General features: G+C 33.3%; 2 protein-coding genes across 6 annotated transcripts in view; both read left to right on the top strand.

Annotated features, from left to right (window-relative positions):
• LOC109349065 (F-box/kelch-repeat protein At1g55270-like) lies at positions 3,347-7,148 on the top strand. 3 transcript variants are annotated; one of them, XM_019589734.1, is made up of 3 exons: positions 3,347-3,420; positions 3,696-3,901; positions 5,755-7,148. In XM_019589734.1, the coding sequence occupies exons 2-3, from the start codon at positions 3,848-3,850 to the stop codon at positions 7,003-7,005; spliced, it is 1,305 nt and encodes a 434-aa protein (XP_019445279.1). In that variant the 5' UTR covers positions 3,347-3,420; positions 3,696-3,847; the 3' UTR covers positions 7,006-7,148. The 3 variants fall into 3 exon arrangements, with proteins under 3 accessions (XP_019445279.1, XP_019445269.1, XP_019445262.1); XM_019589724.1 differs by lacking the exon at positions 3,347-3,420 and adding an exon at positions 3,461-3,620; XM_019589717.1 differs by lacking the exon at positions 3,347-3,420 and having other exon boundaries at positions 3,461-3,901.
• Positions 10,035-15,766, top strand: part of LOC109349084 (mediator of RNA polymerase II transcription subunit 10b-like) — an 8,014-nt gene continuing 2,282 nt past the window's right edge. Inside the window, exons 1-6 of one of the 3 annotated variants that reach the window (XM_019589753.1) lie at positions 10,128-10,144; positions 10,233-10,283; positions 14,799-15,023; positions 15,127-15,207; positions 15,328-15,430; positions 15,542-15,631. In XM_019589753.1, coding sequence (XP_019445298.1) covers positions 14,809-15,023; positions 15,127-15,207; positions 15,328-15,430; positions 15,542-15,631 — 489 coding nt within the window. In that variant the 5' untranslated portion in view covers positions 10,128-10,144; positions 10,233-10,283; positions 14,799-14,808. Of the gene's footprint in view, positions 10,145-10,232; positions 10,284-14,798; positions 15,024-15,126; positions 15,208-15,327; positions 15,431-15,541; positions 15,632-15,766 lie in introns of all 3 variants that reach the window. The other 2 variants (XR_002107917.1, XM_019589745.1) reach the window with 2 other exon arrangements.

A 15,766-nucleotide genomic window follows, 5' to 3' on the forward strand; every position in this document is an offset into this window, starting at 1 on the left:
AGGAAGAAATGTGACATATTTATGATTAAGATTAAAAAGATATGTCTTAAAGTATTGAAACTCTTTAGGACGAGACAGGTTTCACTAGAAAACTAGAAAATATTGATAAGTATAAAACATATTATTTTCATAATATTATTATGATATTATACTAGAGTTTGTCAAACCAAATTTTTTTTATGCACAACTTAATTTTTTTTAATAATCATTTATAAATCGCACTTTACATTTTTATGTGATATTTTTTATTTTTATCATAATTGTCATCTGTCCATTAATAAGAAACAATAAATTTGTAACTTTTCAAGTTGACTTATGAGAGTAGAATTAAAATCTTATAGTGTTTTAAAAATCAATAATTTAATTCTCATTGATATGTGTAATTCATTTAAAGGTGCCTTATATTTAGGACAATAAGTAATTTGATAAATTTAATATTATAAATTAGTATTTCCATTTAAAAAAACCATATACACCAAAATTTACATTATGGAAGGAATAAAGTTTATTATGACTGATAACATTATATTTATTTATGACTGATAACATTATTATTTAACTTTAGAGAGGTGATGGGACGTAAGTGGAAAATAAAAATGAATGATAAAATATGGAAAAGTTAAATGATGTCAAATAATGATCGATTCACTTAATTGTGAGTATAATACTCATTTTTGTCCTTTTTATAATAACATTATGGGTAGTTTAATTCAAATTAAGGATATTGAAAGCATAATTAAACTTATCAACAACTATACCATATCTATAAATTTGTCATTCATTAATGGAATTAGATCATTTTCACTTTTCACTCAAATCGTATTAGGAAATAAATGTATGTTGGCAACAAATCTATTTGTTCTACATAGAGCTTCGAAAGCAATTTATAAATAAGACCAAACATCCCATAATGATCATATAAAAAGGATAGTTGTAGTATAATGTAATATAATTTATATAATATAGATCATTGTTATAGGAAAGACTTTAATATTTAATAAAACTTTCTTAGGATCTTTTGTCATGGTATTCCTAGGAATGACAAAAAATTCTGACTTGTGACACCTGTAGAAATATCCAAAACGGGTATCCGTAATAATAACTAATAGGAAGGAACATGTTTTACGATACCTACTCCGTGAGTAAACAAATTTATAAATTTAGTTTTTAATTAAATTTTTATATATATATATATATATTATAGTTTTTTATCATTATTTTAAGATTATATATAATATACTTTATTATTATTTCATAATAAATTACACATATTTCACTACTATGATCATAAATTTAGCATATAAATATCATATTATTCATGTAATAATTATTTTTATATATTGATTATTTTAAAGTATATAAATATATAATTAAAAATAAAAACTCATTTGATACCCATAAATACTCGCTACCCAAACGGATATCCGCAAATATTATGGGTTTGGGAATGAGAAAACACTACTCGCGTCTGTTGCCATCTCTATGTATTCCTATTTTTTAGAAAGAGGACTAACTCCCTAAAGGTATTGCAACCAGTGTTATTAAAATTGGATTGTTCATCAACTCGATAGGTTATTGAGTCAATGATCGAACCGGTGAGTCATTGGTTAAATCAGTTAACTCGATTGTCATTAGTAAAATCCTAATGATATTAATAACTAACATTATATCATAAAAAACGTTCATCGCACATGTAACTTATGCAAAAAGTAACAACTATCAAATATTTCAATGTAAAGTATCAAATTTTTGGAGAGATTGTGCATATATCAGGTGTATCGTTATTCATATATCCATTATTCTTGTGTGCAATTTTTAGAGAAGTTATCCATGTATCTAGTGAACAATGTCAAGTGTTCCATGTATGCAATATTTGTTTTTCCATCCATTATCAAATGTCTTTAGATTTACCCTTATTTAGTTATCAAATTCTATATGTATGATCCATGTTGTATCCAACTATCCATATCAAATATCCCATATTTCATTATCAAATTCAAATATGTAATTTGTGAGGCATGTATCACTTATGTAATCAATGAAAAGTTTGTGGCGTTGTACCTTGCCACCTAATTATAGCCTATAGATACTCACTCCCCATTAGTTGAAAGTTTGAAACAATAAGAAATAAAAATCAAGCACACAGATAAAAATGAAAATCATATCTTTACAAACAGTTGGTGGTACATGACGACGATGACACAACAATGACAAGTGGTTGGGTGGTTGTGACGACGAGTCTAGAATGACATCGACGTTTAAGTGAATTAGTGAAGGTATTTTTCGTTTTTAAGAGTTTCACACATTCACTCTTTTGGTCTCCTATAAACAACGAAGGATAATAAAATGAGTCAAATTTTTAGTTTATTTTTTAAATCTCACTTAGTCACCGGTTCAACCAAGAACTGACTGAGTTGCCAGTTTTTGAAAAACTCAATCGAATTCACCGGTTCATACTAGTTCCTTTGCACAACCAATCCCGCATGTGGCCTAGACTGATTTATTTTCCAATTTCTGGTTCAACCGGCCTACCTGAGCCGGTTTTAACAAGAGTGACTACAAATGCTCCAATTAGGGTGTCCTGCCTTGATGAATCCAATCTTTACCTTTAAACAATACTTTCATATCTATGTTTACTCAATTCTTAGATAAAGTCTTTTATTTACACAAGATAATTATAAAGATTTATACACAATTAATACATCATTCAATATTCATTTGAATTATTTATATTTAAATATCAACGATGACTAAATATGAATAACTCATAATATAATGATACTGAAAGAAAATTCTTACATTATTAATGCATATAAGTTTTTCTCTTCTTATTATATATTTGTTAAGAAAAGAATATATGTTTGTGTTAGAAATATAGAAACATTCCAATTTAAAATTAGGATTATATATTTAAGAGTAAATATGCAGTGTCTTATGTTTTTCGATTACTAATTTGGTTATTTAAAAACTGAAAAACCCAAAATGGATCAGAAATTTTCAAATGTTGGTCAAATTAATTATTTTTAATTTGTTTTACAATATTTGATAGAAACTAATTTGATCATAAAAAAACAAATTTGACCCACAGTTAAAAATTTTGGGGACCATTTTGGATTTTTCAACTTTTGAAAATTGATATATTAAGGTAAAAAACAAGAGGAGAAACTTAAATGAATTTTTACTCTAATTTTTAATAGTTTAAAATTGGGAGGATTAATTCAAATTAAAGAAGAGAAAGTTGTTAGATGGAGCCATGTGATCACAAATCCCACAAAAGCATGATATTTCTGCAATCAATAAATAGAAAGAAAGAAAAAATCCTGCCATAATCTCTCTTTTGCCTTCAATCTTTGGTTGGTTTGACCCATGAACTGCAGTGCATTTATTAAAGAGGACCATCATCATCACTTTACAATCTATGTACCTTCCAACTACACTTACAATTTATTAAATTCATTATATTTATAAATTTCACAAATTTACTGAACTCAAATTTAGTAACATTATAAAAACTAAATGCCTCAATTTTATCATTTCTCAAATCCCTAAGAAACAAAAAATCTCACAAATTTCACTGTGAAGCTAAAAGCTTTTTGGGTTTTCAACGAAGAGTGAGAGTGGTGACCCTTTCAATTCTTCTTCTAAACTCGTTATTTTGAAAATGACCCATTTCACTGTTTGTTATTCTTTTGCAGTTTCTGAAGTCAAAATAGAAGCTTTTCTCTTCTGTTGATTGGATCGGGTTGCAGAAATTGAAGGTTAGGTTCAAAAGGGGTTTTGTTGATCTGCACGATGAAGCTTAATTTATGTTGAAAATCCATTTCATTTATGAGATTGAGCTTCAGAAATGAACCAGTTAGTTGAAAGCTCTCACAGGGTCTCTAGAGTTCAAGCCCCACTGGTTAGTCCAATTGGAGTGTTGACCTCTAAATTCTTATCATCGTTTCAATTCTGTTGTGTCTATTTGCATTTGTTTTGTTTTTCATAATATTTGAGACATATCCAGATTATTCTTTGTCCCATTTTTTAGTTTCAGCTTCTGTGTGAGTTGAAAAAGTTTCAATTTTGCTAGTGATAGGTTTTGGCAAACTCAGATTCCTAGCTTAGCAAAGAGCTAAGTTGAATCTTAAGGTTTTTAATTGTGGCTGCTTTACCACACAATTGCGAAATGTGGCCAATGTGACCACGACTGCAGTCATGAACTCATGATGCAGTTGCGGATAATACAAAAAATGAAACATTGGAACCTCATTTGCGGCTGCAGACGGCAGCTTAAAACCCTTTGTAAGTTGTAACTCTATAGTCAATTGGGTATTTTATAGACCTTAGACTTCTTAAATGAGGAGTAGCTCTCTTCTATTTCTTAGAGCTGTTACTCCTGAGTCTGAATATGTTAAAATTTGATCGCATAAGTCTCTTGCTGCCGTGTTGGTTTCTGTGGGTCTAATCCTATCCAAACATTTTAATACTAGTTTGGAAAGCTGTACTCAGCTAGCATTTTACATATGGGGAATGTCAATCTCCATACTCCATATTTCCTTCCCAATTAGAATAAGAGTCTTGGGCACTACTTAAGAAATAAAAAATAGAAATGCTCCATGAGAAATCAAAGATTTTAAACTCTTAGCATAGTCAAACAGACCATGTTAAACACTCCTTAGGGCACTCGTTAACATTCCCCTTGGAATAATTGGGTCTAACTCCACCCCAAAAGCTAGGTCAAAAGGTGACAGGGGCCCAAGCCGCATAAGGATTAAGGACTATATTTGACCAATACCCATCCGATGTGGGATTTCAACACACCCCTCTCTAGTTTTACATCGAATGTTTGTTAGTTAGAAATACATTATATGAATTTTTATGCCTAATGATGAAATTTGTTAGAATAGAATGATAGACGTGATACTGTCTTCAAGGTGATGTTTTCCAAACTCTACTCAAGAGGTATGCGGTTGCGCAATTAGATACTATGGTTTCAATGTTTTTGGAGGCATCACTGTTGGCCACAACTCTTTTAATGTTTTTGAATCTCATTAGAAGCCTCTTGTTTGGAGCTATTGCTTACTGAAGCACAATTGTACAGTATGAGTTTCGTAAACTGTATAACTTTCCTCCCTTGCTCCCTCCTTTTTCTGAAAATCTCTTGACTCTTCGACTAGACTTCCCCTCAGCCTCAAGATTCATTGTTGTGTTGATATGGGATTTGTATCATTCTTGATTCTTCAGTCTGAGATGCTGTGTGATAACGATGGTGACTGGGTTCTATCGAGTCACTGATATGATCTGTTAGTATTTTTTTGTTACAATTTACTCCATGACAGCAAAATTTCTGGTATTTTTTTCTAAACCTGTTATATAAACTTAAGCTGTTTGGCTTACTGCATATGCCCAAATCTGAGTTTGGGTAGGCAAATTCTTGTTCATGTGTGTAACAGCAAATCTGATGGGATATGCTGCATGGGATGTCTTGGTGGTTTTTTGTTGATCTCACTTCCCCAGCAGCAGCATGAAAAAATTTCATGGCTATATTAATATATACTGTTAATTAACATTGAATATGACCTTTCTAAAGAAAATTAATTTAAGCTTGATCAGATGATTTATTCTTTGATAAGTCAAAGATTAAAATGTTTAATTGTTGGGACCTGTTTATGCATGTATATGTGCTGTTAGACATTATGCATGCATGTATTTTTATTAGAACATTTTTGGTACTTTGATACTTTCAGCATCCTAACGTGGAAAGTTCCACAGGTTGATTCTGTTTCTTGCTACTGTAAAGTAGACTCAGGCCTGAAAACAGTTGCTGGGGCAAGGAAATTTGTTCCGGGGTCGAAGTTATGTATCCAACCTGACATAAACCCGAATGCACATAAGAGCAAAAATTCACGTCGAGAGAGAACAAGAGTTCAGTCTCCACTCCTACCTGGCCTTCCTGATGATCTTGCTATTGCTTGTTTGATTCGAGTACCTCGGGTTGAGCACAGGAAACTGCGTTTAGTTTGCAAGAGATGGTATCATCTTCTGTCTGGAAACTTCTTTTATTCGCTCAGGAAAAGTCTCGGGATGGCAGAAGAGTGGGTTTATGTTATCAAAAGAGATCGTGATGGAAAAATTTCATTGCATGCTTTCGATCCCATCTACCAACTATGGCAGTCCCTTCCGCCTGTTCCTGGGGAATATTCTGAAGCCTTGGGATTTGGCTGTGCTGTTCTCAGTGGTTGCCACTTGTACTTATTTGGTGGAAAGGATCCAATGAAGGGGTCTATGAGACGTGTCATTTTCTACAGTGCCCGTACAAATAAGTGGCATCGAGCACCAGATATGTTGCGGAAACGTCATCTTTTTGGTTCTTGTGTTATAAATAATTGTCTTTATGTTGCTGGTGGGGAATGTGAAGGAATTCAAAGGACTCTTCGATCTGCTGAAGTTTATGACCCCAACCGGAACAGGTGGAACTTTGTCTCAGAGATGACCATGGCCATGGTTCCTTTTATTGGTGTTGTTCATAACGGTAAATGGTTTTTAAAGGGACTTGGGTCGAATCGCAATGTCGCTTGTGATGCCTATTCACCCGAAACTGATACCTGGACCACAGTTAGTAGTGGAATGGTTAATGGTTGGCGTAATCCTAGTATCTCATTGAATGGACAGCTCTATGCACTTGAGTGCCAGGACGGGTGCAAGCTCAAAGTATATGATGCAGATACAGATTCATGGAAGAAGTTTATTGATAGCAAGCTTCATTTAGGTAGCTCCAGTGCTCTTGATGCTGCTGCTCTCGTTCCCCTTAATGGAAAGCTATGCATTATACGCAACAATATGAGCATCAGTCTAGTCGATGTTTCAAGTCCAAACAAATGTGTCGAAAGCAATCCTCTGCTCTGGGAAAATATCGCTGGAAAAGGCCATGCTAGTTCTTTCGTTCGAAATTTGTGGTCAACTATAGCAGGGCGCGGTGGCTTAAAGAGTCACATTGTTCACTGTCAGGTTCTTCAAGTCTGAGATCCAAAACTTCTATGATAATCTCGGCTACACAGTTAGGGAAATTGTTGATTTATTCGGAAAATCAATTGAAACAGGTTTATCTACATTCTTGTGAGGGGAATAGATGTTGCTTTTCTTGTAAAGTTGAGGTTACTTGTTGATTGTGGCAATAGAATGAAGTCATCTATTCCTTTACAATCAGCAGATATTGTAGCAATGTTGTTTCACTCCAAGGGACATAGATCATTTGTCCCTAACGGTGTTCCATTCTGTCTCGAGCCAATAAGAATGTTACTTTTTGTTTTTTAAAAGTTTTTTTTTTTTCATATGGCAATATATCATTAGCCCGGGACAGATAATGAGACAGTTAGGGACATGTGATCCCTGTCCCACTCCAAGGCTGTGCCTTTTTCTGTCTTTTTCAGGATATTAGGTTTGTTAGGCATGCATTGCAGCTGTATATGATTTACTAGAAAACTACATAGAACAGTTGTAGCTCTTAGTCAAGTTGATTTGTTTCAGGTAGCAGGGAGAAGAGAGCATATTAGATTTCATATATCGCGCAAAAACATGTTCCAATGCATGGTCTCAACCTTTGGTGAGTTATTGAATAATTTTCCATAAATCTCAAAATTATATCCATCACTAATGTGGCCAATCTCAATAAATAGTGTTATTGTATTCTTCACATTCACCCATTTTAAATGTTTGGATAAAATTTTATTCTAGTTAATCCCCTTATACTACAAAAACTCTTTTGTTACTGGAAGAACTTTGAACTTTTTTTTAATGTCAGTGACTTCTTCTTGTACACTCACTTAGACCTAACTACATGTTTGTTTGGGTGGCAATAGTGTTATTGTAAATTTAATCTTTGCAACATGTAGTATCATATAATTGCAAAATTTGATAAATCAAACCAAGGATTTTAGCCACCATCAGCCCATTGGCACCTACTAATTTATATATTATTATTTAACAAATTCAAATTAATAATAACATTTGTTAGTGGTAATAATATATTGATAGTCTAAAATTTGTTACAAACATTTATATCAAACTCTTTTAAAATTCAAAAAACTTAATCAACAAGGAAATAAATAGAGCTAAATCAATTTAATAACGGACAACTATAATTTGAAAAACAAATAATGAGCAAGCAAATAAAGAAGAGCTTCAATCCATTTGGTCATTCATTAAATTATTTGCAAATCATATACGTAGAGAGGGAATGAGAAACCGGATTAAATACAATAGGGATGACAATACATATTCATAATCTGGATCTGTATTTTTGGACTGACGAGTTGCTGGTGGATCTGGATAATGAGTTATCCAAGTGTACATGTACTCTAATTCACTAATTCTTCCTAAAGATATATATATATATATATATATATATATATATATATAATAAGATAGTTGTAACATCATGTTAATCATAACAATAATGTTATATTATTAATATATATAACAACATAATTATAACGTCATGTTTATATTATTAATCCATAATATAATTATAATATTATGTTAATATTCATATATGTGATTGTTATGCTTTAAAAATTATGTTGTTGACGATAATGTTAGTGTGTTAATTATGTATGATATAATGTTATACTACTAAATAAATAATTCTTTCTAAATAAATAAAATTTTCATGGTAATGTTAAAAATCACTTTAATTTTTAGCTTTGTTTGAGTAGAATGATTTGGGTTTAACAGTGAATTTAAAATTTTCAGTTTTTTAGTCATTTATCTTTTCAAAGTTGTTAGGTTAATTTCTTAGTCCAATTGAGTTCTTTTTCCATACATAAATTATTTGAAATTATCAATTTCATTCACGTTAACAATCACAATTTGTCTTGACCAATCACAATTCACGTTAACAATCACATTATTAAGTATATCATTCCCTTAGGAAACTTGTTTTTTTATTGTTGAAACTTGAAAGGGTAGCTGTTTTATTAAGAACTTGTTAATATGAAATGAAAGAAGAAAAAAAGAAATATGGTAGGTCCTTCTAATATTTAGATTTTAGGTTCAAAATAATTTTAATACTAAGTAAAATAAGTATTTGATGAAAAAAGAAGGTACAATTATTGTGTTACCAAAATGACTAAAATTTTAGTATGGCGTATTTGTTTTTCTAAAAAAAAAAAAAAAGATGGTTCAGGTTCAATTAAGTTGAGAGACTGATATTGAAGATGACAATGATAATTAAATTTGTAGGTACTTATCTGAACTCAACCTATATTTTACCAACTTTAATTTTCAGATATGAATTTGCTATAATTTAAACCCTACTCCAAACCTAATTAATATCCATAAAATTACAAAAATCGGCATAAATACATATATAATTATATAAATTTGACAAATATAGAACCTATAAATATATAAATACATGTTTAGGACGAGTTCAGGATGAAAACATTCTTTTCAACCCCACTTAATTTGAGTTTTGAATTATGGGTTCGAGTTTGTTTAAACATAAATCTGACACCAATCCGTTATGTTGCCATTCCTACAGACCTTGCAATTTATGAAAATTTAGAATTAAAATTTCTTAGTGAACAAAAGAATAAAGATTTCTTTTGAGAAAAAAGTACAAATGGATAAATTTTATACACTATTACTATATTATTAACCCTTCATATTTTATTTTTATTATTTCTTAAAAAAAATAATACAAGTAAAAGATAAATAATGTTATGTATTTAGAGAACAATGTATCTCCTCATATAAGGAAATAATTTATATCATCTGACAAGTAAAAATGTGATATGTGTGCTATTTTGTTTATCTTTAAAAACATTTTTGTAAAAAGTGATGAAATATAACACATATTTTCACTGATAAGAGGAGAAAATAACTTATATCTTTATAACAAGACTACTTCATTCCTTCATTCCCTGTGTAAATATTTACACTAAGATTAGGGTTGTTGTGTGTACCATTAAAAAACTAACAAAGCACTAAGGTGCAATTTACGAAACCCTGAATAAAATAGGGCGAAAAAGCACGTGTAACAGTGAAATATTATTTGCCGAAAAAATAATAAAAAGTTATGATGAAGTATCCCTCTCTCTAAATCCACCAACTCCATATTCTAAATCCCACAATCCAAACGCAGCGTTCTCATTCGTCAAAGGTATTTGCTCTTCTTCTTTTACTTCTTCCAATTAAGTTAGTTAGGGTTTATGAATTGTGAAATATTCTTAGTTATAATCTCAATTGAGGATTTGTCTCACATCACGTTATTCTTGCTGCTGACTTTGAATCAAATTCAGTTAAATCTCAAATTCAAAAATATACAAATTGAATTTTTTCAATGCTAGACCTTAATTTGAGTTATTCAGAGAAAAGGTTCCCTCATGATATCGGAAAAGTTCCCCGAATCGAATGGTGGAATCTGGAACTAATTCCAGTAATGGTTATTGTGATCTACATGCGCTGGTAATGTTTTCGTGCATATGTGCAGAAGAAGGACATTGCAAGAGAGTGATCAGGGAAAGGGTAAAAGGAAAAGGAGAAGGGAGAGATTAGTGTCCTACTTAGATTTAATCCTTAGTTATTAGAAATTCTTGTGGCTATATGGTAAGAAATCAAGTACTACGTATTGTTACTGCGTATGTGTACTTGACAGTACTGTGAACTTTGTTACTATAAGGGAAAATGTAAACCATATTACCATATAATATTTATTACTTCTTCCTGTACTTTTAGGAAACTTCAATAGGGGCTCTGTGCAAGAGGCTCCCACCTTTCCTTTAGTGATGTTTTTAAGAAACTTTAACCCCTTAAGATTTCTCTCCCTTTTATTCGCAACCAAACAAAGCTAAAATGTGATTTAGAGTAAGTTATCGAAGCAGCCTAATAGCTGTGAATTTTGGCTTTGGTTATTGGTTGCTTTGATATAGATAGGTTTCAAGATCCTCTAGTTTAAAGCAAGGTTTAGGTACCGTGATAGATGCTGATTATGCATGACTTGTTTGATAAAATGGTCCAATCAGAGGTGGTTTTATTTTATGGAGATATGATTATTGAAGCTTGGTATCTGTTCAATGATTGGTTTATACTCGTGCCATGTTGAATGTGAGTTCGTGTGTCACTTCTTGGGGTTCTTTTCAGTCTTGAAGTCCAATGTGGATGATAATTGGATAGGGTTAATTTTGGCCTTCAGCCCTTTCATTGCTGAAGTGCTTGGTTTACTCTGATGATCTTTCTGTATGGGTCATCTCTTATTAGGTGTTACCAAACTGGATGAGTTAAAGGACAATTCTGAGGGGTGTAAGTGTGTAATCCCATTTTGTGTATGAACTGATCATAATTTGTCTTGACCAATGATGGGGGATCTTGATTTGTGGAAGTTCTATTTATTTGATGTCTTTTATTTCCCTTTAATGAACATGGCCACTGGCCTATGATGCACGGGTACATTGGATATTTTTTCCATACTGGGTATGGGTATGCGTTGGGTACGTGAAAACACATTCCTAGTACGTACTGGACTTATTTTCCATACAAAAGGTATAACAAAACCGTTTAGAGAGAGAGAGAAAGAAAGGAGAAGATGAAACTGAATTTTTTTATTCAAACTTAGTTAGTTACAAAGGGAGAGAAGGAAGATTTATATAAGGTTTGACAACTTAGCACAGTGAAGCTAGTCACAACCTTTTCCTCACTCAAATATTAACTAAAACAGATTTAAAACTACTAAGTTTATTCTAATATACCCCCATGAACTGGAGGGTGTTGAGAATGCTTGAGTAGACTAGAGTAATCTCTAACTTGAAGCTGCTTCCTAAAGTTAGTAAATTTATTAGTAGAAAGAGGCTTGGTAAGGACATCAACAATTTGAAGATTAGAAGGCACATGAGTAATAAGCAAAGTCTTGTTTTGAATTTTATCACGAACAAAGTAGAGATCAAGCTCAATATGCTTGGTTCTACTATGAAGAACATGATTATGTGACATAGCAACAGTACTCAAATTGTCACACATTAGCAAAGTCTTGTCAAATTGTAAAAGAGACTCAACCCACATCAGTTCTTGAGCAGCCAAGGCTAGACTCCTATATTCAGCCTTTGTGCTTGACCTGGAGATTATGTTATGCTTTTTGGACCACCAGGTAATTAGGTTAGGACCAAGATAGATGTAGGCTCCTGAAATTGACTTCCTATCATCCACATCAGAAGCCTAGTCAACATCACAAAAGGCTGTGATAGAAAGAGGAGCAGAGACAACAACCTTCTGAAGAAAAAGGCCACAAGAGACAGTGCTGTGAAGATATCTAAGGATTCTTTTCACAGCAGCCCAATGAGAGTTGAGAGGTTGGCTAAGAAATTGGCAGACTTTATTAACACTATAAGTGATATCTGGTCTAGTGATTGTTGCATATTGAAGAGCACCAACAATAGACCTATAAAAGGTGGGATCAACATAAAAATCATCCCCTTCTTTAGTGAGTCTGCAGTTGCTTATCATGGGGGCTATCACAGGTTTAGCAGTACCCATATTCGCTCTATCAAGGAGATCTCTGATGTATTCTATCCAAGGAATGAAGTGTTGGAAGATCAAGTTGCGTCTCAATGGAAGTAATCACTGGTTGGAATTCTTCGTTCAAACCATCCAACACATAATCAATGTGTTCAGTTGTGGAAATTGGAGCTCCAATGAAAACCAAAGCATTAATGAGATTTTTGATCTTCCGAAAATACTTAGATATAGCCAACGAACCTTGAGTAATTGAACGAAGCTGAGAACATAGTTGTCGACTTCTAGCTTTCGTTTGAGAACTGCAAAAATTATGCAGTTCCTCCCAAAGCTGCCATGAGTGTGGCAACCAACAACACGAGGTTGTAAAGTGAATTCAAGATCCAGGAGAAGATCGCTTGATCTTGTTTTTCCTAACCCAAATAAGCAGAGTTCACTTTGTTGATAAGACGATCATCATCGGTGAGAAACCGATGAGGTATTTCGGTTCCAAGAACAAAACGATTAGCTCTATTGGAAGTGAGAGTGGCGATCATGAAATGCCACCACACGAGAAAGTTCTGCTCTTTAAGTTTCATCGTCGGAGCAGGTAGAACTAACAGCGACGCAACCGTTTGCAGCGGATACAGAGATGGTGTAGGCGGAGGAGAAGAGAGAGAGAGGCACTAGGAACCGGAGAAGGCATGATACCATATAAGAAAACTGTTTAGAGAGAGAGAGAGAAAGAAAGGAGAAGATGAAACTGAATTTTGTTATTCAAACTTAGTTAGTTACAAAGGGAGAGAAGGATGATTTATATAAGGTTTGACAGCTCAGCACAGTGAAGCTAGTCACGACCTTTTCCGCATTCAAATATTAACTAAAACAGATTCAAAACTACCAAGTATATTCTAATAAAAGGGGTACTTGGCTGGGTAGTCTGTGGGTTTGTCGAGGTTCTTCGTTTTGTGACTGGGGTGCGACATCTATGGGAACGCTGTCGTCTGGGGGCCAGCTTAGGGTTTCCGGTACAGTTCCATGCATCTTCTTATTTCACCCCTGCTTCTTTGCAGTCTCTTCACCTCTGCAACATTGGGAGTTTGCTAACCTGGCAGCAGCTCCTCTGCAACTCTGGTGGAACACAATCGTTCAGGATGAAAGTGATGACATGGACCCTTTAGATTGAATGGCTTTTTGCCCTTTGGAAAACATTACTAAATAAAAGTTACTTTTGTCCTTTTTAATAATAAATATTAAAGTAAATAATGATCTATAAGCTGTATGGTTTCTGGACTTTTGCAAATAAAAGAATCTACATTCCTGGATATTTTCTTTTTTTGCTACTACTGATTTGGGACTCCCCAAACCTGCCTATGTATGCTTGATGCTATACATAGCCAGTCCTAAGCTCGGATAAAAAGTGAAGGTTGTGTTAGGTAGTCGACAGCCAACATAAAACTTTGTCGAATCTATATGATATGAATCAATGATATGATACTAGGTCGAGCTGACTCACCTAGTGGGATAAAGACTTGGTTGGTTGTTGTTGCTGATTTGGGACTCACCAAAATTTGTTGATGCAAATTTGTCTTATTTTATTATATTAGAATTTAAATTCTCATATATATATATATATATATGATGTCTACATCCTCTAGTTTTTTATTTCATTCCGCAAGGTATGTACCCATATCAGTGCAACATAGCCACTGGCAGATTCTTCAAGTTGTGTAACTCAAATTTGTTGTTGTCTGTTTTTACTCTGTTTTTGGCTTACTCCTTTACTTTCCTCGCCTTTATTTGCATCAAGGGGACCATGACTGCTCTAAAAAGAGAGAGAGAGAGAGTATAAAAGAAAAATAAATCGAAAAAATAATGAAAAGGAAACACAGTTAAAGCAATATTTGTTTAGCGAAACTTGCCGCATGTAATTTTGGCTGTTGTGACAGGTGTGTTAGAATACTAGAGACTAAAGTGATTAAGACTCTGGCCTTGGCTCTGCATTGCACACAATTCAACTGACTTAATTTGGTTAAACATGCCACTTGAAGGAAAAAGGGTTTTTCAAAATTTACCCTTTCCCCAATAAATTTGGTACTAAATTTAATTTTGATGTCATCATTATGGCCCCTTTGGATTGGTCAAGATAATTGTCAATAACTATTGCCAACCCTAATACACGGGCTAGAATTTGAGGAACTTCATGCATAATTTATACCTTTCCAAATGTGCTAGGCAGTCTGTGACTCTGTGTTACCTCGTATAGCTCATAATATCACTAGTTTTTAGCATTTTGGATTGAAAATTTTCAATTAACTTTGAGTTTGTAGAAAAGCACAAATGGATCCATCACGGAATGCAGCCGTGGGAGGAAATGGGACACTGGTACCTCAAACTAATGACTCAGCAACTTCTGCAGCAGGAGCTGATGATTCTATGCAGAAGCTGAACCAGGTCAGCAATTCCATTCAGAAAACCTTGGGCCTTATCCATCAGCTTTACCTTACTGTGTCTACCTTCAATGCTGCCTTTCAAATGCCTCTCCTCCAACGCATGTATCCCTCTCCAACCCTTTTCCTTTATTGCATGTTTCATTTGTTTTTCATTTTTTCCATGTTCCTTAATTGTATATAATTTTATACTGATCACATTCTCCAGCAATGGTCTTGTTGTGGAGCTTGACAACATGGTTAAATTGGCTGAGAAGTGCAACATTCAGGTTCCTATGGAGGTTGTGAAGTGAGTCTTTTGCCCTTATATGTGTTTCTGTAGTTTTTTACAATCTAATACACTGCTCTTTTTTTTATTTTTACTTGTGTTTCCATTGGAATTTAATGGTTGATTTCCTGCTGGGTTTAGTTTAATTGATGACGGGAAGAATCCAGATGAATTTACCAAAGATGTTTTAAACAACTGTATTGCAAAGAACCAGATCACCAAAGGAAAAACTGATGCTATGAAGGTTAATTCTAGTTCTTAATTTTTGTGATATAAATACTTTTGTTTCCAATTTATGTCTTCCCATATAGTTAATGGGTGTCTTCAGTTTAACTTAGCATTTCTGTTTGGACAGAATTTTCGCAAGCATCTTTTGGAGGAATTGGAGGAGACCTTCCCTGCTGAGGTTGAAACATTTAGGGAGAGTCGTGCTGCTTCTGCTGCTGTAAGTGTTCCTCATTTGGTCCTTTATTTCAATGTAGACAGAGCTTTAAAAATGTCTTCCTACGCATCATTGATTATTTCTGAGTTTATCACTCATGGTTTGCAAAGAAGAATGTGTCTGCTACATTTAAGGGGT

Source organism: Lupinus angustifolius, chromosome LG01 (assembly GCF_001865875.1).
Source record: "Lupinus angustifolius cultivar Tanjil chromosome LG01, LupAngTanjil_v1.0, whole genome shotgun sequence".
Classification (NCBI taxonomy): Eukaryota; Viridiplantae; Streptophyta; class Magnoliopsida; order Fabales; family Fabaceae; genus Lupinus; species Lupinus angustifolius.

Bases quoted from the DNA above. Each gene is read 5' to 3' on its own strand.
- LOC109349065 (XM_019589734.1), top strand. From the start codon at position 3,848: ATGAACCAGTTAGTTGAAAGCTCTCACAGGGTCTCTAGAGTTCAAGCC. The intron at 3,902-5,754 runs GTTAGTCCAATT...AAAGTTCCACAG, and splicing joins CTAGAGTTCAAGCCCCACTG to GTTGATTCTGTTTCTTGCTA.